General features: G+C 39.1%; 1 protein-coding gene across 8 annotated transcripts in view; it reads right to left on the reverse strand.

Moving 5' to 3' along the window:
* The window catches only part of BTBD7 (BTB domain containing 7), an 87,475-nt gene that overhangs the window by 43,129 nt on the left and 22,793 nt on the right, over positions 1 to 21,553 (reverse strand). For 6 of the 8 annotated variants that reach the window (XM_058567587.1, XM_058567585.1, XM_058567586.1 and 3 more), the window contains exons 2-3: positions 10,755 to 10,942; positions 8,552 to 9,631 (exon numbers count right to left, since the gene is read on the reverse strand). The exons of 1 other annotated variant lie outside the window; for it this stretch is intronic. In XM_058567587.1, coding sequence (XP_058423570.1) covers positions 8,552 to 9,631; positions 10,755 to 10,836 — 1,162 coding nt within the window. In that variant the 5' untranslated portion in view covers positions 10,837 to 10,942. Of the gene's footprint in view, positions 1 to 261; positions 4,441 to 8,551; positions 9,632 to 10,754; positions 10,943 to 21,553 lie in introns of those variants that run through there. One more of the 8 variants, XM_058567591.1, reaches the window with a different exon arrangement.

The following is a 21,553-nucleotide window of genomic DNA, read 5'->3' on the forward strand; positions in this document are numbered from 1 at the left end:
TTTTTTTTTTTTTTTTTGTGAGGGGTCAGCCCTGAGCTAACATCCGCCAATCCTCCTCTTTTTTTTTTTTTTTTTGCTGAGGAAGACGGCCCTGGGCTAACATCGGTGCCTATCTTCCTCCACTTTATATGGGACGCCGCCACAGCATGGCTTACCAAGCAGTACTTCGGTGCGCGCCCGGGATCCGAACCAGCGAACCCCGGGCCGCCGCAGCGGAGCGCGCGCACTTAACCGCTTGCGCCACCGGGCCGGCCCCTCCCTCCCTTTTTTAAAAAGAAAAAGTTACTCAATTTTCATAGGTATTAAAGATAATTCAAAATATGTAACCGAGAGTCAACTAAGAGCAAAAAGCACTGTGCTACGGTTTTAGGGTGATTCAAAGGTGATCAAGATTTTGATCTTGTCTTTAGGCAGTATATAATACACTAATTGGTAGAGGAAATGAGACAGGTACACAGGTAATGCCAAAACAAGTCAGAAGATGTAAAAATCTAAAAGAAGTGTTTTAGAAGTTTGCAGGAAGTAGGAAACACTTTTAATTTGGAATGCCTAAGACAAAACAAGGGAAGTAGCCTGTGAGTTTGGTCTTAAAGGGTAGGGTAGAATTTGAACATTTAGTGAACAAAAGCAAAGATATTCCAAGACAAAAGAAAAGTGTGAGCAGAGGGTTAGACGTGGAGAGTTTATAGTGTATATGAAATATGATGCAATTAAATACTACACTTTAGAATCCTACTCATAATTATGAGTAAAAAATTTAAGTGCTAAGTTTCATTATGATTAGAGATGTATAACTTGAGAGTCATTTGAACTGCCATTCCTGACACTGAGATTAATTCTTCACCTATGCTGCATGTTTAACCGAAACCTACATTTACTACTCTGATGTGTTGATAATGGTCTTTTATTTAGCTCCATTATTCAGATCAATCTGCAGAAGAGGAAACAATTACAGACAGAAGTAAAATGAACTGCCAGCTCAACTGAACTGAGACAGAAGGAAGAGTGTCAACATGGGGACAATGGAGAGGATGGGAAGAGGGAGGACAGTCAGCAGGGACAGTTAGTCTTTGCTATTTTGCATGTGTTTCAAGTCACACACTCTTGGAATCTAACCAAGTTGCTAAGGGAAAAAATTAGGTCATTGCTTTCAGTTGTTTCTCTGTTAGACTTTTTAATTCAATAAAATATAATCACATGCATTATGACAAAAAGACGGGCAACGCATTCCAGAGTCCATTTTGGAACTAAAGTTATAAATAAATTTGATATTCCAAACCCTGAAAAATACATTTTTGATCAAGAGGAAAAAATAAAATCTTCAGTTTAAAGTGTACTACTATAAAGTACTCTGCACTGGAATATGCATGTAGATGCTGGTGCTAATTCTGGGCTATTTTGTTCTGAGGTCGACAGTATTTACAACAAAGAAACATAAGTTCTTACAATAGGCCCGTGGGTTGTTAAAGTTCATGAGAAAAGCTATAGTTCCCCTAAAGAGTGAATTTTTACTAAAAAAATTATAAATCAATAGTATGTTCTCACATTTTCAGAGCTGTTTATGCAGTGTATGCTAAGGTCACTGTGAAAAGCTAGTGATCAAACACCTGATCTTTCTTATGAGACTCTTCCAATCTAGTCATCTATTTTGGAATTTTATCTACTCATTATTTTAATATAGGTTATCAACCAGGCTTCTAAAGCTGCAATTGCAGAAAACAACTCTATTTGGCTTAAACAGAAAAGGAACTTATTTGTAAGGATACTGTTAGCTGGGAAAGCTGGAGACCAGGCTCAGAAAACAAACAAGAACAAAGGAAGGCTATGGAGCGAGGACTACATCACAGATTCAGCCCAGTGAGTACCCTGTGCTGCCCTGGGACCCAGGCCACTACAGCTCCTGCTCTGTGCCTGGACAGTGAATGCCATCATTGGCACTGCTGCCACTGACTTCTCTTTTTTCCACTAGATCTTACTGCTCCCACCCTGCTTACAGAAAGAATTCTCTATAGTCCCTACTTCTCTGTGCCATCAGCTCCCAATTCAAAAAGCCTGGGTGGCGTGCTTAAGCCCTAACCGCAGAGAACACTAAGCAAGCAAGTATCTGACCTTTCAGGTGTTCACCCTGGGAGGTGGGCTCTGTCTTCTATCAAGACCTATACAATGAGGAATTTCCCAAAACTAGGAAAGAAGGTCCTTATGTTAGGCAGCAAAAAAAGTCAAACAACTGATACAAGAACACTTGTCTGTTCAGGAAAGAATGGCCTACTCAGCACAAAGCCCTCTGTTCTCTGGCTGAGTGTTCTGAAGCAAAGTCTGAGTGGTGACCCAACCAGGCCCCTGCCCCTCCAGTTGTTTAACCTCCTAGCTGGGCCCACATTTCCCTCAGGTACATGCCTCGCTCCACACCAAGTGGTTCAGCACAAATCAGGTTCACGGCTGAGCCTCCTCTGAGCTGATGCTTCAAACACTAAGTTTGCTGTTTTGTTCCTACAATTAGACCACAGTAGTCTCCCACCCTCAACCCTGGAAATTGGTTTCCACACTGCTCCCCTCTCGTCTTGCCCAAATTCCTGGGCTTGAGGTCAGAAGAGCTGGTTCGAGTCACGATTTCATCACTTACAAGCTTGGGAAAAGGCTAGTTATTAATCTCTGAGCCCCACCATACTCATAGGTTATCAGGGTGACCAAATGAGAGAAAGTAAAAGCCCTTTGTAAATGAAAATTATTCCTGATAGATATGATAAACTTCCTAGTTCTTTAGGATTGTAGCCTATCTAGGTGTCTGGTTCTTCTGAGCACTGATGTCACAATTTAAAAAAATCAATTTTGTAATCAAAGCAGTATATGCTCACAATTTAAAAAGTTTTGTACGTAGTAGTAATAAAAAGCTTACCTTAAAAACAAAACCTCCTGCCTTATCTTTTTTCCACTCCCAGGCCTGCTCCCCAGAAACAACTCCTCTCGATTCTTTAGTTGTTTCCTCTGGTATTTACCTCTCTATATTATAATTTTTATTAAATCAATAGTATTCATATTATGATGACTATTTAAATACTGCTTACTGCTGAGCCAAGCTGGGTACCAGAATTATTCTTCCATATGTAATTTTAAATTTCTCTTGGAAAAATTAATTTCCTCTTTTCCCACTTCATTTTCTATAAATCTATTGCTAATTCTTCATAAAGGCACCAAAAGATCCATAAGATCTTTTTCAATGTCACTTGTCAATTAGCGTTCAAACATTCCGGTAATTGATTACTTCCAGATATCTACTTCCTGGAGCCTTTGAACCTCCTATCCAGTCTAGACCGGATGCCCACTAGATCGACTACACAGCTAGTACCTAGGATTTCCCTTTCTTTCCTGTGTTGGACCTCATTTTCTGTATCCCACACTGGTTTGTTCTTGGTTTACTTCACCATTTAGTGGAACACATCCTCAGTAACTTCCTGAGTGGGGGTGCAGGGGAGGTAAGTTTTTTGAAGTAATACTGAAAAATTCTTTTATTTAGCCTTATACTTGATTGACAGTTTGGCTAAGTATAGAATTTTGTGGTTAAAATAATTTTCCATCAGCTTTTTGAAGGCACTATGTCACTGTATTGTAGTATTCAGTTGTTGCTATTGAAGAGCTCAATACCAGCCTGATTCCTATTTCTTTGTATGGAACCTAATTTTTTCCTCTCTGCAACATTTTAGAATCTTCTCTTTTTTCCTAGTGTTCCCTAGCGAAAGGGATGAAACTTTCTAATACAGAAATCCTTTTAGTTTTGGCAATATTTCTTATATTACTCCTTAGATACTGTCTTCTCTTCCATTTTCTCTGGTATATGTTTCTAAAACCACTATTTGTTAAGATATTACACTTTCTGGATGAATAGTATAGTTTTTCTTATTTGTCTCTACTGTTGTCCATCTCTTTGTTATTTGTTTTACTTTCTAGCCTTCTTCAATTTTACCTTTCAATCCTTCTATTACATTTTTCATTTCTGCTACCTTATTTCCAAGAACTCCTATTTTTACTTTTATAGCATCCTATTTTTATTTCATTGATTCAATAAAATGTTCTTTTATATAAGGATATTTTGATTCTCCTGAAGTGTTCTTCTGCTTCCTTCACTGCCTGTTTCTTTGAGTACTTTGTTCTTTTTGTTCTGATCTCTGTCTCAATTTGGAAGCTTCTTCAAATGTCCAGTGCGCCTTAGATGGGTTTTCATACTTAAGAGTGAGGCAGTAAACAGCTGTTTGGAAGCTCTGTTGCACAAGCAGCCTTCTCGACAGAACAACTGGAAGGCAATCTGGCTTTTTCATTGTGTAACTCCTGAGCATAACTTCATCACGGAACTCCAAAACACCAGTATCTATAGGTCTATAGGCTCTTGGGCTGTTCACCATTTCTAGAGCTCCAATTTACTCTCTTGTATCTGTCTGGCTTGGACTAGAGCAAGGGAAGGGAAGAGAGTGATTTCACCATTTAGTTTGTAGGCTTTCACATAATTCCAGATTTCAATCTTGTGCCTTACCCCCAACCCCACCCTCCCACCCCCTCTTGTAGCTATTTGCAGATTTGTAATCCCTTTAGTTCGATTTCTTTAGAAAATAAATCTCAGATCTCTTGTGTTTGGTTGGGGGAGTTATGGAGAATGGAACTGAAGGGGCAGGTCGGGATCTGCCAACTGGCTGCGATGATATTGATGTAAGAACAGACAAACGGACCACTGAAACAAAATGAAAAAGTACTGACCCATATATACACGGGAACTTAATAAAAGGTGGCACAAATCAGGGGGGAAATGGATCGTTTAATAGAGGGTACTCAGAAAACCAGCTCATTCTGCAGAGAAAAACAAAACCCCATCCCTTTCTAACACCACACACAAAGGTGAATTCCAGGGCAGGGAAAGGGTCCATCCATTCAGTATTCAAACTTAAAGTCAAATCTCTCTTTTTTTAGTTCGTACCACGCTTATCCCATCTTTCCATAGTACTTAGTATCCTCTGTGAATTGCCTCCCTTCATCTCAGTAGCACCCTCTACAGGCTCTAGATTATAGACCTCTCCTCTCTGTTAAGCCAGTAATCAGTTCTTCATCTGCTTTCCAGTTTAAAAAAATTTCAATATCCTTTTTTCCACTGCTGTTTTCTTCTCAGGTATCTTTGTCCTTGAGGGTTTATACTTGTTTTATTCCTTAACTATAATATTAAGGCTTTGGAGGAAACAGAAATAAACTTATGTTCAATCTGCTACATAGGAAATCAAGTGAAGTTAAATCTAGTCTTAAAATGCCAGGCCAGTAAGTTGAGGGCCCATTACCTGTTAATTCACCTTGCTAATAGTGACTGCCTCCTTGTCTGAATAAAACACTTTCTCAGTGAGGGCCAGGAATCCTCCCTTTTATCCACCTGCCAAACCACTCTGGCTGTCTGCCTATATCGCTTCTTTTTTTATGATATTCTTCAAACTATTAAATCACCTCTCCATCTTAAAGGGCTAATATCTAGTCTCAAGATCCCAGTCTCCCTTGATATAATTTATCTCCCTTTAAAAATGGGCTTTATAATGCTTTTAAAGTTAAATCTAATTTGGAATAAAAGGTAATTAATTAAAAAACATTTACTCAGTGCCTACTATATCCCAGGCATTGGGGACACAAAGAGGAGAGCAATATGGTGCTACCCCTCAAGTTGCCCAACAGGCTAGTCGCACAGCTTTTCTTAATTGGGAGTCCTTGTCTGAATTACAAACACAGGAAATGATTTTGGTAACTTTTTTCTTAATTCCCTCCAAAATGGTACATAATTAGTACCATGCTGATGCATGGGAGAGATGCTAATTCATTACACACAATAGATGCCTCAGAGTATTATAGCCTTAATCTGCTTGCAGAACTCCTGCTGAGAAAAACAGATTGTAGAGTGACAAACAGCCAGATACTTAGAATAGTTTGATCAGTGGTATGCACCAACTCAGCAGTGATAAAATTATAAGAAAATCTTAAAATCAATAATTACCTAGTAAAAATCTGTAAAATATGCTTAATATTGGGTTTAATCAATATGATTATAAAATTATTTTTTTAAATAAGTTAGTTTTTTAAAAAAGTTAGTTTTAGAAAAGAAGGTGGTAGTGAACGAAGTATGCTGTGATGATTATCATTTAGCAGCTAACACCTATTGATCGCTTCCTGTGTCCTGGGTGCTACTCAGATCACTGAACATATATTCTTTCTTTTAATCCTCATAATCCTACCTTGCAGCGTTACTATTCTTATTCTACAAATGAGAAAACAGAGGCTTAGAGACGCAATTTGCTTTAAGGTTAAACATTAAAACACGGTAGTGAAGAGTTCAAATCCAGTTTTTCTGGTTCCAGAGCCTGAGCTCTTAAGCTTTATGGTATAAAATCCCTCTCCAAATGATCAAATATTCTCCTTCCCATGGAAATGAGGTAAAAATTATGTTGAAGTTATGGTCTGTTATAAACCCTAATATGAATAGTATCATGATTATGGGGGAAAGATAAGGCCTACATGGAGTGCAAAAAATAGAAAACCAAATAACCCAAATTCTGTATTTTGAATAATGAAAGGAAACAGAGAGTCATGTACATCCAAACTTAAGGGAATATTTGTATTTTTGTTTTAAGTAACCAAGATTAAGGTAATATAAGGAGTGTTGTTTTATATCTTTAAATGTACTAAAAAAAAATACAATTTCTAGCTAAATGATTAAAAAAAATTTAACTCACTTAACATAAAAGAACTCTAGATCAAGTATTACCTAAGATCCAAGAACTGCTCAACTCTACTTTTCACTCAAAACTTAAAACAACAAGCAACAAAAACCTATATTAAGGAATGTTTTCTCATTTTTTTGGGGGGGGGGGAGAAGATCAGCCCTGAGCTAACATCCATGCCAATCCTCCTCTTTTTTTGCTGAAGAAGACTGGCCCTGGGCTAACATCCATGCCCATCTTCCTCCACTTTATATGAGACGCCACCACAGCATGGCTTGACAAGTGGTGCGTCGGTACGCACCCGGAATCCGAACCCCAGGCCACTGCAGTGGAGTGCGTGCACTTAACCGCTATGCCACTGGGCCGGCCCCTTAAAAGATTCTTTATGTAACAGAAATCTCAACTTTTGTCACTCTCGTTTATCAGTGCCTTCTCCTGTATAATTCTTCTCATTTTATTACTGACATTATTATTTAACTGGGGCTTTTATTTTATTTTTGTTTCAAAGTCCTATTAATTTGTTGATGTAGCCATACAATTCATATTATTTTCAAGTTAGAAAAATGTGCTTAGCTTTCCTTATTTAAATTCATATCTTTTACCCAAACGATTAACATTCTTTCTAATTGGCAACTTCTAATGTTCTTTTAGCAAATACTCATTAGCTAAATTTCTCAAGTAATTTCATGTCATATAGCTTGTCATCTTTTTTTTTTTTTTTTTTTTGTGAGGAGATCAGCCCTGAGCTAACATCCGCCAATCCTCCTCCTTTTTTGCTGAGGAAGACGGCCCTGGGCTAACATCGGTGCCTATCTTCCTCCACTTTATATGGGACGCCGCCACAGCATGGCTTACCAAGCAGTGCGTCGGTGCGCGCCCGGGGTCCGAACCAGCGAACCCCGGGCCGCCGCAGCGGAGCGCGCGCACTTAACCGCTTGCGCCACCGGGCCGGCCCCAGCTTGTCATCTTTTAATATATGGCCACAGAAAGCTAAGGATGCATTCTGCCAAGACAGCAAATTCCCTCTGCTCTCCCACAGAGGGTCTCTTTCCAGCTCCAAAATGCTAAAACTCTAATGTTTACCAACAGATATACATAATTCTTTTAATGTAACTTTCATTTATTCATTTGCCTATAACAAAAAATGTGCCATCCTAACCTAAAAATGTTAGTTTAAACTAAATGAAGAAGGCACATGAGGCTACCACTAACTGTGCCTTACATGCTGTAGGCTGTTGCTTGATCTACACGTTGAGCTTGAAAAGAAGATACAGAGTATTTTAAAATTTATGTCAGAAACTGCCCAATTCTTTGATTCAAATAAATCTGTATCCAAATGTGACTATTCAGTTTTGTAATGAACTTTCATTCTTATTCTAAACATTTAACCATCAATAAAGCACTGAGTATAAATATGAGAATCTAAGTTATCCAAGGAGTCCTAGATCAAGAATAACCTTGAAATCTGGGAAATGGGGCCAGTTCAAAAACAGGGTGTAGGTGGGTGGTAGCTGGGTGGGTGGTAGCTGGGTAATTACACATTTCCACATCTATTGTCTTACATTCAGGAAGGGGTCTCAAGTTTCATCTACTGCTCTTAGTCACCAGTTTTGAATGCTTGGTTTTAATACTAAATGAAGAGGCACGTTAATACTAACCCTCAATTCTGTCTCAGATGTCCTAAGTATAGATTCGAAAAAACTAACCCTGTCACATCTCAAACACTGAATCATGGATTGTATTGGTTGTGTTTTAAATTTGGAAGACAAACATGTAATTCTAGAAATCAAAATTAAAAAATCAGAATTTCATACCTTGTGCAAGCATGTTAAATTCCAAGAACAGTGCTATGTGGTAAAGTTCCATGGCTTCCTCCGCCCTGGTCATGTTTGGCTTCCCTGCGACGAGAGCCTGAACTTCACTGAGACTCCCCACAGAGGGGCTACAGTGCAAAACGGAGAGGTCCACCATGTCGGTATACATACAGTGTAATATAACTTTCGCATATTTTTTTGGTATAATGGACTCATCTAATATAATTCTTGTGGGAGTCCTCAAAGTTCGGTCTGTGATTTCTTCACCAGTCCGTATCCTCCTTTGTAATAAATTTCGAAAAAACGGGGACCGTGCTGAAATAATAGCCTTGTGAGCTTTGAGCTCTTCATCTAAACAGTTCTGATTTCCACCAAAAGCTTCAACCAGTTCAGAGTCTGAAGAAAAACTAAGGACGACATCATAATAACACATGTAATCAAAAAGTCCACGCATATCTACATCAAGGGAATTTGGTGTTCCAAATTCTTCACTAAGCTGAACGAGGATATCGACATTTTGAAACCTTGAGTCCTCCATTCCAAACTCTCCCGTATAAAGGTAGTGTAACAAAGCAGAAAACATGGGCATATCTATACCAGCTGTATTGATGTCCATTATGATCTCTGCCCCATACTCCGGTGAGGAAGAAAGCAGTGTTTTAAAAAATGGACATCTTGCCGCCAAAATGGCACGATGAACAGGAAAACAAGTTTCTTGAAATATTAAGTCTACATCAGTACAATACTTGTACTCATAAAGATCGGCCATATCCTTCTGCAATGTCCGGGCTTCTGGTCTAGCCAAACTGGCTTGTAGAGAAAGCTCCTTTAAGGCTGAAGTTCCCTCATATTCTTCCACTAATGCATTGACATCTCTAACATCCCACCCAGAGAGGAGTTCTCGCATCTGCTTGGCGTGATCAGCAGACCTATTAGATTTTCGACGCTTAATAAACTTCTTTTTGAGGGTGGCAAGGCCAGAAGTTCTCTTTTTTTTGTCTTGTGGTTTCTCATGGCCATGGTCAAGGCTATATAATTTTGATTCACAACCATAGCCTTGTTGAGAATAAGATGATGTCCCTAAGAAGGAAATTAAACACATGTTCATTTTCAACATTCACTTTAACACATACTTCATGCTAAAATTTTTTACAGACATTCCTGAACCATTCAAATAAAACTGACTTTTGTTTTTATAAAGGAAGATAAAAAGTTCAAATAACTCATTTTTATATTAAATAAGGAATATGGACAAAGCAAGCAGATTATTCCTAACTTAAAAAATGCTTTTGGTTCTCTGGCTATCAAGGACCAGATATCATAGATCTTAATAATGGATTTTTAGGAGATAAGAGGCAGATTTGGGGGCCGGTCCTGTGGTGCAGTAGTTAAGTTCGGTGTGCTCTGCTTTGGCAGCCCAGGTTCACGGGTTCAGATCCCAGGCACAGACCTACACCACTCATCAGCCATGCTGTAGGGGTGACCCACATACAAAATAGAGGAAGACTGGCACGGATGGTAGCTCAGGGCTAATCTTCCTCAGCAAAAAAAAAAAAAAAAAAAAAGAGGCAGACTTGTAAATTAAGAATATTATTTGTATATAACTGTGAAATTTTTATTTTTTTTCGTCTTAACTACACCAAGGCTGCATTTGTATGGGGAAAATAAATGGACCAGGACAGAAGAAACACATTATTTCACTACTTTCACACTAATGGAGATTGCTAGTTTTCCTAGGGTAACTGGCAATTATGGTTAAGACAACCAAACAAAAGACCGATTGTGGGAGCCGGCCCTGTGGCTTAGCGGTTAAGTGCACGCGCTCCGCTGCTGGTGGCCCGGGTTCGGATCCCGGGCGCGTACCGACGCACCGCTTCTCGGGCCATGCTGAGGCCGCGTCCCACATACAGCAACTAGAAGGATGTGCAACTATGACGTACAACTATCTACTGGGGCTTTGGGGAGAAAAAGAGGGGAAAAAATTAAAAAAGAAAAGATCAGTTGTGCTCTAATGGCTTAGGATAAAAATCATATAAACCAGATTTACATTTCTTGGGGAAAACATCTGAATTTTTATCTATAGAATTATTATTTATAACAACTTTTTCATAGCTCGATTCTTTTTTGATCAAAAAAAGACCACTGAAAACACAATTCTATTTAGAGTCATAAAAGAAAATGTTACAAAAAATGAAACAGTTACCTATAAAAGTCTGTTGGGCTTGAGAATTTCCCCCTACCCTTGGGGAACATGAATGAGGATAGTTAGATGCATTAGCACCCATTTTCTTCAGTCACTCAGGCATTCCATCTGCTGGTTCTTCAGAGTATAATCCCAGAGGCCTTTATGAACTTTCAACCCCGGATCCAGAAGCCTCTTTTCATCCATTTCTTGATATGAAACAAAAATAATTTTATTCATTTTTTCGAATGTATCTCAAATTGTACAGTAAAAAGAAAAAAGCAAGCTAGTGAATGAAAACTGCTTTTATTTGTAAATAATGACATGCTGTGAAATTCACATGTAAAAATTTCGGAAAATGTAAACAAGAAGTTAAACTTGAATTATGCTACTACCTGATACTAGACTTAACATAGACAGGGCAGCCCCAGTAAGAAATACTTTTAACAATTATAGAATAAATTCCAAACCACAGACCCTTATCTCTCAACAGCTGCCAGCAGGAGATATACGCCAGTAGCAAGCAGTAGAAACTTGAAGAGAGAACAGGGTTAATAGGAATACTTCTAAATCTTTATAGCATCTAGATATATAAAATTTATCTGATTAAAAGAGATAATGGCTTAGGATAAAACATAACTTAAAATCTATTATTGGAATTGTTAGGAAACCAACCAAGAGGCAGTTAATCTAGCCTCATAAGGAAGGATGAAGTGTTTTAACAAATAGAGTTAATCACACACAATCACAAAAAACCTGCTGGAAAACAGAACAGTGTCAAGATTCTTAGAATTTATTTTCATCTCTGTTACTGACACAGCATAACCTTAGGAATTCAAGTTTAAGAAAATCACTGTTAACATTTGTGGTTTCCTTCCATCTTTTTCCACTATCCACATGAAAAATTTATTTATCTAAGCAAAGAATTATCTACCTACAGTGTTCAAGACTGGGAAACTTTCTACTAATTAGATATTATGCAACGTAGCAGTAACTTCAATCAAATCATATACTTACACAAGCAAATTTCCTATTTGAAATTTACCTCCCTACCTAGGAAAATATACCAAATTAGACTTTTTACTTTGGTGCATGCTCCAGAAGTCAGAAAGGTCATGGGCAGCCAGAGACGTGACAGTGCGTTCTCTAAGAACTACCCAGCAAGGAATCGAAAGAATTTAATATATTGACTATTCTGTAAATGTTAAATTGGTCAAGAAAATTACTTCTTCCAGTCAAGTCAGTTTTCTTAAAGTTTGATGCTTAGTGTAAGTAAATTCACAGTTTTCTATTCTTAAATATTAGAAATGTAGAAAAGGCTGTTTTTGGTGATTCACTTTGAATATTGTCAATTTTTATAAAACAGAGACTAAATCTGCCTGTGTTAATTTCAGTTCAAACTCAAAAAACAGTAAGTCTAATAAATCTTAGTTTTCAAACTGAGCTCCTTAAAAGCTTCAAGCTTCCATCAGGCATTTTTAGTGGTTCTTTAAAAGAAATTAGGGTCCTGGAAGCCAAGTTTGTGGCGTCATTTACAGGTCAAATCCTATTCTCACTCACTAAAGATATGTATTTAAAACATAAAAATGGCACAGACAATCCTTTCTCAAATTTGAAATATATTAAGAAAAATCCAGACTAAAAACATTATGCAAAATAAAAGTCCCTACACTAAAACGAGAATAAAAAGATGGGCTTTGAATCTGGGACAAATGGTGGACAGTGAAAAGTGCTGGTAAAGTGTTTTTAAGTGTCACTCCCACAGTAGTCGTCTTCTCATTTCCTTCTTTACTCATTCTTGAAGCTCCACATTGTTCCTTTTTTTGTTTGTTTTTTGCTTTTTAATTTCTAATGACTGCAGAGCAAACTCACTAACACAGCACAAAGTATGCTGCTGAAACAAAACAAGAAAGAATGGAGCCTTGTTTCCAGATGAAGAAAAATCAGAGTGTCCACAGAAGTGGAAAGAGTTCCTACTCTCACTTCATCCCATTACATGCACATACACACACAAGAATTATTCTCATCTGAGAATTTTGCAAGGTTGGTAGGGACACAAAACACTATTATATGGGTCTGTTTGAGATTTAAACTATGTCAAAAATGCCTTTAAAAAAAAACACTCAAGGGGCTGGTCTGGTGGTGCAGTGGTTAAGTTCACATGCTCTGCTTCAGTGACCTGGAGTTCCCAGGTTCGGATCCCGGGCATGGACCTACCTACCGCTTACCAAGCCATGCTGTGGTAGGGATCCCACATATAAAGTAGAGGAAGATGGGCAGGGATGTTAGCCCACTGCCAATCCAATCTTCCTCAGCAAAAAGAGGAGGATTGGAAACAGAAGTTAGCTCAGGGCTAATCTTCCTCAATAACAACAAAAAAAAAGCAAGCTCAATTTTATAATGAGCACAATGAGATATTCTAAAGCAACCACACAAGGGTTACAAGATGTCATTAGCACCACCGGAGACACAAGAACACCTAGCAAGCACTAGGGAAGTCACAGGCTAAGATAAGGATGCTTGGCCATTTGCCGGTATAATTAGCACCATAGGGACAGCTGGGGTCTCACCCTAGAGATGTGACTTGGGACTTAGGGACAGAGTCTCTTCCTGGTAGCTCTCAGTCAATGGAAATCCCCTTCAAGAGGAATTTATTTGGGTGACATTCATATCTCTACTGGAACTCTAATACTAAAATAAACATAGGCCTTGGAAAGGATGGTGGGAGAGATTTTTCTGGATCAGCTGTAACCCTTAAATCCACCCCCTGTCCCCAGCTCCAAATCCTGGGGATAACCCTGACTGTGCAATTCTAGTACTAAAGCCATATTCCTCAAAATTCTCAGGGAACAATCTCATTTATTTCTTAGGTAACCAAAACCCTATGCCAAATGGAGCACAGTATTATGTTATTTATTCCTTAATCTAATCTGCTGCCTTTAGATGCTAGAAATGACAGTTAGTCATAGTCTAATCTCTCTCGGGATGTTTCCATTCCAGGCAAGCTTTGTCTGGCTCCCGTATGAAAACAGAATAAAATCCAATCTTTGGATGATATGACAGGAAAAGAAAGGGAAAGAGAGGGCCTACGGGACTGGGAGAGACCCACAGGACGCAAATGGCCCTAGAAAGCTGACAAATTCTTTTTGTAGAATCATCATTCTAGGGGAGCTCCCTCTGTTAATAGCTGACATGACCTGGGGCCGCCTGGGTGGTGTAGCCGTTATGTGCGCGTGCTCTGCTTCGGCAGCCTGGGGTTCGAGGGTTCGGATCCCAGGCACGCACTGATGCACCGCTTGTCAAGCCATGCTGTGCCAGCGTCCCATATAAAGTAGAGCAAGATGGGCACGCATGTTAGCCCAGGGCCAATCTTCCTCAGAAAAAAGAGGAGGATTGGCATTGGATGTTAGCTCAGGGCTGATCTTCCTCACAAAAAAAATAGTTGACATGACCAATCTCAATCAGATGATCTAACTGGCTTAAAATAAGCTTCAGTGATCGCAGCGTACCCAACTGCGGTGGGGGGAATCATGTTGAAGTAACAGAGAGAATTAACAACCTTATGACAATTTTTTTAAAAACAAAAATCAATCTCTCTCCTCCAAAAAGCCGCTAGAGAAATGCAAATCACAACTACGAGATACCACCTCTAACTCGTCAGAATGGCTATAATTAACAAGACAAGAAACAACAAGTGCTGGAGAGGCTGTGGGGAAAAGGGAACCCTCATACACTGCTGGTGGGAATGCAAATTGGTGCAGCCACTATGGAAAACAGTATGGAGATTTCTCAAAACCTTAAAAAAAGAAATACCATATGATCCAACTATCCCACTCCTGGGTATTTATCCAAAGAACATGAAATCAACAATTCAAAGAAATTTATGCATCCCTATGTTCACGGCAGCACTATTCACAACAGCCAAGATGTGGAAGCAACCCAAGTGCCCATTAATGGATGAACAGATAAAGAAGACGTGGTATATATATACAATGGCATACTATCCAGCCATAAAAAAAGACAAAATCGTTCCATTTGCAGCAACATGGATGGACCCTGAGGGTATTATGCTAAGCAAAATAAGTCAGACAGAGAAAGACAAATACCATATGATTTCACTCATACATCCAAGATAAACAAACACATGGATAAGGAGAACAGATTAGTGGTTACCAGAGGAGAAGGAGGTTGGGGAGGGTGAAAGGGATAAAGGGCACATATGTATGGTGATGGATAAAAACTAGACTATTGGGCCCAGCCCTGTGGCTGGGTGGTCAAAGATCCACGCGCTCCACTTTGGCAGCCTGGGTTCGGATCCCCGGCACAGACCTATTCCACTCACTAGCCATGCTGCGGTGGTGTCCCATATACAAAAAAAATAGAGCAAGATTGGCACAGATGTTAGCTCAGGGCTAATCTTCCTCAAGCATAAAAAGAGGAGGATTGGCAATGGATGTCAGCTCAGGGTGCCTCTTCCTCAGCAAAAAACAAAACAAACAAACAAAAAACTAGACTACTGGTGGTAAACATTATGCAGTCTATAAAGAAACCGAAATATAATAATGCACATCTGAAATTCACACGTTATAAGCCAATATGACCTCAATTAAAAAAAAAAAGACAAAACAAAAACCTAGATCAGCATTTCCAGAGGTTGCCCAAAGTTTGGAAAATGTAGGATTAAACAAAACCTGATAGGTCTACTGCCAGACTTTTTAGCATCTTTAAAGTGCTAAAGTGCATTTTGAACCTCCAAAAGGAAATATTGAGCATGATCTAAAGGAGCCCCTTTATCCCATAGAGCATTAAAGGAATGGACTTGTATAACATACTCCGGAAAACTCTGACCTTTGCCATGAAAACTTTTTACTGCTTTACACAGTAGACAGAACAATGGGCGTCAAGTTATCTGGCATAGAGTTCTCTCTCTTGTCACTAATTTACCACTTACACGAGGTAAGTCACATTTAACTTCTATGGATCTCTGTTTTTATAAACTGAAACTGAAAAGTATGGGTCTCAGCATCTGTAAAATAAAGAAGTTGAAATAGGGTTCCTAAAATTCAATAAAGCTGTATGACTTATTGATTTGGAAAATGAGGATGGGGAAGGGAGTTATTTCTATATTAAATGTTAGTGTACAGAGAAAAAAAAGGAAACTGGACTTTGGATTTTAAACACATTTTCCCCTTAGTCCAATTATTAGGGATAGTTATAAAAGGACAGGAATTTGGAGCACATGTGAATGTGAAAAGCAATTCATAATGAAAGAGAAATACAAAACTACAGTATTTCACTCCTGTCATATTTAAGGTGACCATATAATGTACCATTCAAACCAGGACGCTTGAGAGTGAAAGGGGGTACAAACCAGGTGGGATGCCAGAACATGTATAGCCCAGGTCTAATGAGGCAAAGTGGGATGAATGGTCACCCCTACAGCCAAATCTCACATTTCCAGAGCAGTTACAAATAAAACAAAGTTTAAAAAGAAAAAAAACAAAAACAGAAACAAAACTCAAAAACCTAAGTTAAAAGAATATGGCTTCCTATCCCCAAGCATGTTTTACCTAACATCACAAGTAACATTTACTGAGGGTTTACTATATGCTAGACTCTGTTCTTAGAACTTTTACATGTATTAACTCATTTGATTCTCCCAATACCTGTTTTTAATGATGAGGTTGAGAGGTTAGTAACTTGCTCAAGGTCACAGAGATATTAAGTGAAAGACCCAGGATTACTTTGTAACCTTCAATTCTATCCTTGGACACATTTTAAGAACAACAAAACAAAAAGAGACTGTGAATAGTAGGTCAGAAGCAGAGTCAGCAATAGACTTTTGCCTTTTGAAGGCATCTTCAAAAGGATGAGACCAGATTGGAAGGGAGTTCACAAAGCAAGCAACTAGGCCCACGTGTCTCTCTGGGGCCATCTAATACCGAGGCAGCTGACCCCCACCCAGCACCACAAACAAACCCTATTCATTTCAGTGATAAAGAACAACGATGTTTATGACAGCAGAGACTCACTAAGGAAAGGTAAAATTATATTCCATTAAACAAATTTATTAAGGCAGAGAAGTCCGAGTCATGGAGCTGGAAGAAGTCTTCAACTTTACTCTGGTCAACCTTGTTCTTCAAAGTGAATTATAACGCCACAGAACGGGAGAAAATATTTGTAAATCATATATCTGACACGGGATTAATATCCAGTATAGAGAACTCCGACAACTCAACAACAACAAAAAGAAACCGATTCAAAAACGGAAAAAGGTCTTAAATAGACATTTCTCCAAAGAAGATACATGAATGGCCAAATAAGCACAGGAAAAGGCAACATCACTAATCATGAGGGAAATGCAAATCAAAACGAGATACCACCTCTTACCTATTAGGACGGCTATTATCAATAAAAGAGAAAAAAAAGTGTTGGCAAGGATGTGGAGAAATTGGAACCTTTGTGCACTGTCGGTGGGAACGTAAAATGGTACGTCGTGGAAATGGCCACTGTGGAAAACAGTATGGCTGTTCCTCAAAAAATTAAAAATAGATTTACCGTATGATCCAGCAATTTCACTTCTGGCTCCTAACCCAAAAGAATTGAAAGCAGAGTCTCAAAGACATATTTGCACAACCATGTTCACAGTAGCAATATTCACGTAGCTAAAATGTGGAAGCAGCCCAAGTGTCCATCAATGGATGAATAAGCAAAATGTGGTATATATATGTGATGGAATATTATTCAGCAGATGAATAAGCAAAATGTGGGATGTACATACAATGGAATATTATTCAGCTTTAAAAAGGAAGGAAATTCCTTCCTTCATATGCTCCAACATGGATGAACCTTGAAGACATGCTAAGTTAAAAAAAGCCAGTTACAAAAAGACAAATATTGTATGATTCCACTTATATGAGGCACTCAGAGTACTAAAAATCATAGAGACATAAAGTAGAATGGTGGTTGCCTGGGCTGGGGGTGGGAGGGAATGGGGAATTATTGTTTAATCGGTATAGAGTTTCAGTTGGGGAAGACAGAAAGAGTTCTGGAGATGGATGGTGGTGACAGATACACAACAATATGAATATATGTAATACCACTGAACTGTACACTTAAAAATGGTTAAGATGGTAAATTTTGTTATGTGTATTTACCACAATAAAAAAATGAATTATAAACACTGTCATCAAAAAACTACTGTCATCGAAAAACACACTTTTGAAGCTTTGTGGCTAAGGTTCAAAATTCACTTATCTAAGGAAATCTCTTTTTCAGGTAAAGCAAAATCACTAGTTATTACTCTATTTATCTTCAAGCATAGAGAACTCATTTGAAAAAAATTTAGACAGGCAAAATTTTTCCATTTCAGGAATGTTTCACTGTATCAACCATTAATAAAATATATACAGGGGCCGGCCCGGTGGCGCAAGCGGGTAAGTGCGTGAGCTCCGCTGCGGCGGCCTGGGGTTCGCTGGTTCGGACCCCAGGCGCGCACCGACGCACCGCTTGGCAGGCCATGCTGTGGCGGTGCCCCATATAAAGTAGAGGAAGATGGGCACGGATGTGAGCCCAGGGCCAGTCGTCCTCAGCATAAAAGAGGAGGATTGGCATTGGATGTTAGCTCAGGGCTGGTCTTCCTCACAAAAAATAAATAAATAAAATATATATATATACAAATATTTCGATGTCAAATAAAATAAACGGTATTTCATAAAATTATAATATTTGCCAGAAATAGTGTAGTACACTTTAACTTATTATTATTATTTTTTTGTGTGAGGAAGATCAGCCCTGAGCTAACATCCACGCCAAGCCTCCTCTTTTTGCTGAGGAAGACTGGCCCTGGGCTAACATCTGTGCCCATCTTCCTCCACTGTATATGGGACGCCACCACAGCATGGCCCGGCAAGCAGTGCCTCGGTGCGCGCCTGGGATCGGAACCCGGGCCGCCAAAAGTGGAGCAGGCGCACTTAACCGCTACACCACGGGGCCGGCCCCTTAACTTATTTTTATATTTAGAAAAAATGTTATTTGTCCTCTTTTATAGTTATACATTTCCGATTTTAAGCTGTATCATGAAAAATTTCAAAAATACACAAAAGAGAATAGTATACTGAGCCCCCAAACCTTCATCACTCCGATTCCAGAATTATCAAAATTATTTCGGCCTAATCTTAAATGCTTAAATTTGATGTGTAAAGCTTATAGCTAGAATTTAAATTTTTGTTATCAGCTTCTTATAGAAATAAAAACCTGAAGAGAGACATGCATACTGTGATTATCATAAGGTCCATCAGGTACTGAGTACTATGAGCCAGCCATTCTTAAGCAGTTTACGTGAATTAACTCTAATTTTCTCAATAGTGTGAGATGCAGGTCTATTATTATCCCCACTTTATACAAGGAGAGACTAGGAGGTTAGGAAAATGAGGTATAGAAGGCTTAGTTACATACCCAAGGTCACAGAGCTGGTAAGTTGCAGAACCAAGCTTGGCATTCAGGCTCTTGTATCTATAAACAATGTTACCTTTGTAATTTTTTTTCTCCTAAATGTCTGAAGGAAAAATTTCCAGAGCAGACAAATATAGTTTCATTCCAGAAATGGGAAGTGAGTATACACCTGACAGTGTTACTGTTGGTGCTTAAAAGGATCTCTCATGTAAAGCAAAATATGACTTAACTGAAAGGATAGCTTATGATATTAAAGCAAAAGTGCCTTTCAGAATATTTACAGCTAGACTACATGTTCCTTGATGGCAGAATGACATTTTTTTATGCTTGATCATTCATCCATTCATCCAACCATCTACCCACCACCCATGCATCTATCCATCCACCCACTCATCCACCCATCCAATTCTGAGCACCTGCCGTGTGCTAGGCACTTTGATAGGCCCTGGGAATACAGCAGTGATTGCATCCTGAATAGCATTTCTTATGAAATTAAGAAAAAGACTACTGTTCCGGCTTCCAAGTTTCGAGTCGGTCCTTCAAGAACAGGAGTGCTTCAAGTAAAAAAGGAAAGTTCATTCAAGGTAGAAGAAACAGGATGAATAAATAGGAATAACTCCTATCCCAGTCAGCATAGCACTCCCAGTTCTCATAACCCTAGACCTCTATTATCTACTAATGCTGCAGTGTAATTATTCACATTTCCACTGAACTGTAAGTTTCCCAAGGGTAGGTACTCAGCTTATTTATCTCAGACTTCTTACCATCCACCACAGAATACAAAGTAGACACACAATACTTGAGTGAAAAAATATTAGCTATTATCATGAATGTTGATCAATAATGTGTCTAAGGCCTAGGGAGTACATATGTTTGAGTGTATGGGGAGGAGTTGGATCAAAAAGCCCCAAATTCCGTAGTAAGGTGTTGGGCCTTTATTCAGAATACAGTGGGGTAACTAATGGAGCATAGTATAGGACAGCTCCATATAGTACAGGACAAATATAAACACCATTATATTTGTGTTTTAGAAAGATTACTAGATGGCCTAAAGGCAGAAGATACTCATGCAGGAAGACTTATTAGAGGATTCTTGCTATAGCCTAGGAAAGTATTAACAAGGATCTGGCTTTCCTTATCTCTAAAATGAGGATAATATCATGTACTTTACAAGGTTGTTTTAAAAGTTAAATAAGGGGCTGGCCCGGTGGCGCAAGCGGTTAAGTGTGCGCGCTCTGCTGCGGCGGTCTGGGGTTCGCTGGTTCGGATCCCAGGCGTGCACCGACACACTGCTTGGCAAGCCATGCTGTGGCGGCGTCCCATATAAAGTGGAGGAAGATGGGCACGGATGTTAACCAAGGGCTGATCTCACCAAAAAAAAAAAAAAAAAAAGTTAAATAAGATAATATGGACTGACACTGGAAAAGCAGAAGCAGCCCACCACAAGAGAAGGGTTTTCAGGAGGAGCCTAATCTTACCTGGCCTGGATGAAAACACATCTTAGAGATGTTGAGGTGTTCTGAAAAACTCAGTTCCTAAACATTTAAAGCTGAGGACCAATTCCTGGAAAGTGATGGGTAAAGGACATATGCGGCTGCACTGTAAAGACGTGAATGGACCTCTTACTCTGCCACCTTTACCTCAGAGCTCATACTCAGAATGCTTCATCTGGACCTAAAATAATAAGGTCAGAATAAGCTCCTCCTGAAGTAACTGGTAGAAAAATGGGAATAGAGGGCTGAAAACGTTGCTCCCAAAGGGAAGCCTGGCTCTCAGCCCCTGGGCCTTTCCTATCCCCCTTGTATGGGCGTTTGGCAGTGGTTAACTGAAATCTGATGGTGCAGCCTGGGCCAGAGCAGTGACGCCCACAGCAGCCAGAGCAGGAGCTGCTTGGCCCAACACCAAAGCTTTTGTTGTCTTCTCCTAGCAGCTATATCCCCCAAAACTGAGGTAGCTCTGGAAGGAACAGGAAAAATTTTCTCCAACAGCTATATATAATGGGGTATTATATATTTTATATAATATAGAGGGCATTATATATATATGTAAAATAGAGTAAGCTATACATAATGGGGTATTAGGCTTAATAGCAATCACTCAACTCCATTCTGATGGGCTTCTGCCCATCTGAGTACCTGATGATCCTTACAGAATCTTTGTGGGCATGTCAAATGAAGATGTGTTCCTCCTAAACATCTTCTGAAGTCTATAGTTAGAATCTTGTATACAGTGGTCTTAGTGAAAGAAGTACTGGTGGGTTTGATGATGAACAAGTTTTGAGAAACTTTAGCTATGAAGGAACCTCCTGCAGAGACACTAACAAGGCCTCTTAGGTAAAACAAGAAGTAGAAAATCAGACAAAACTC

The sequence above is a fragment of the Diceros bicornis genome, chromosome 24 (assembly GCF_020826845.1).
Source record: "Diceros bicornis minor isolate mBicDic1 chromosome 24, mDicBic1.mat.cur, whole genome shotgun sequence".
Classification (NCBI taxonomy): Eukaryota; Metazoa; Chordata; class Mammalia; order Perissodactyla; family Rhinocerotidae; genus Diceros; species Diceros bicornis.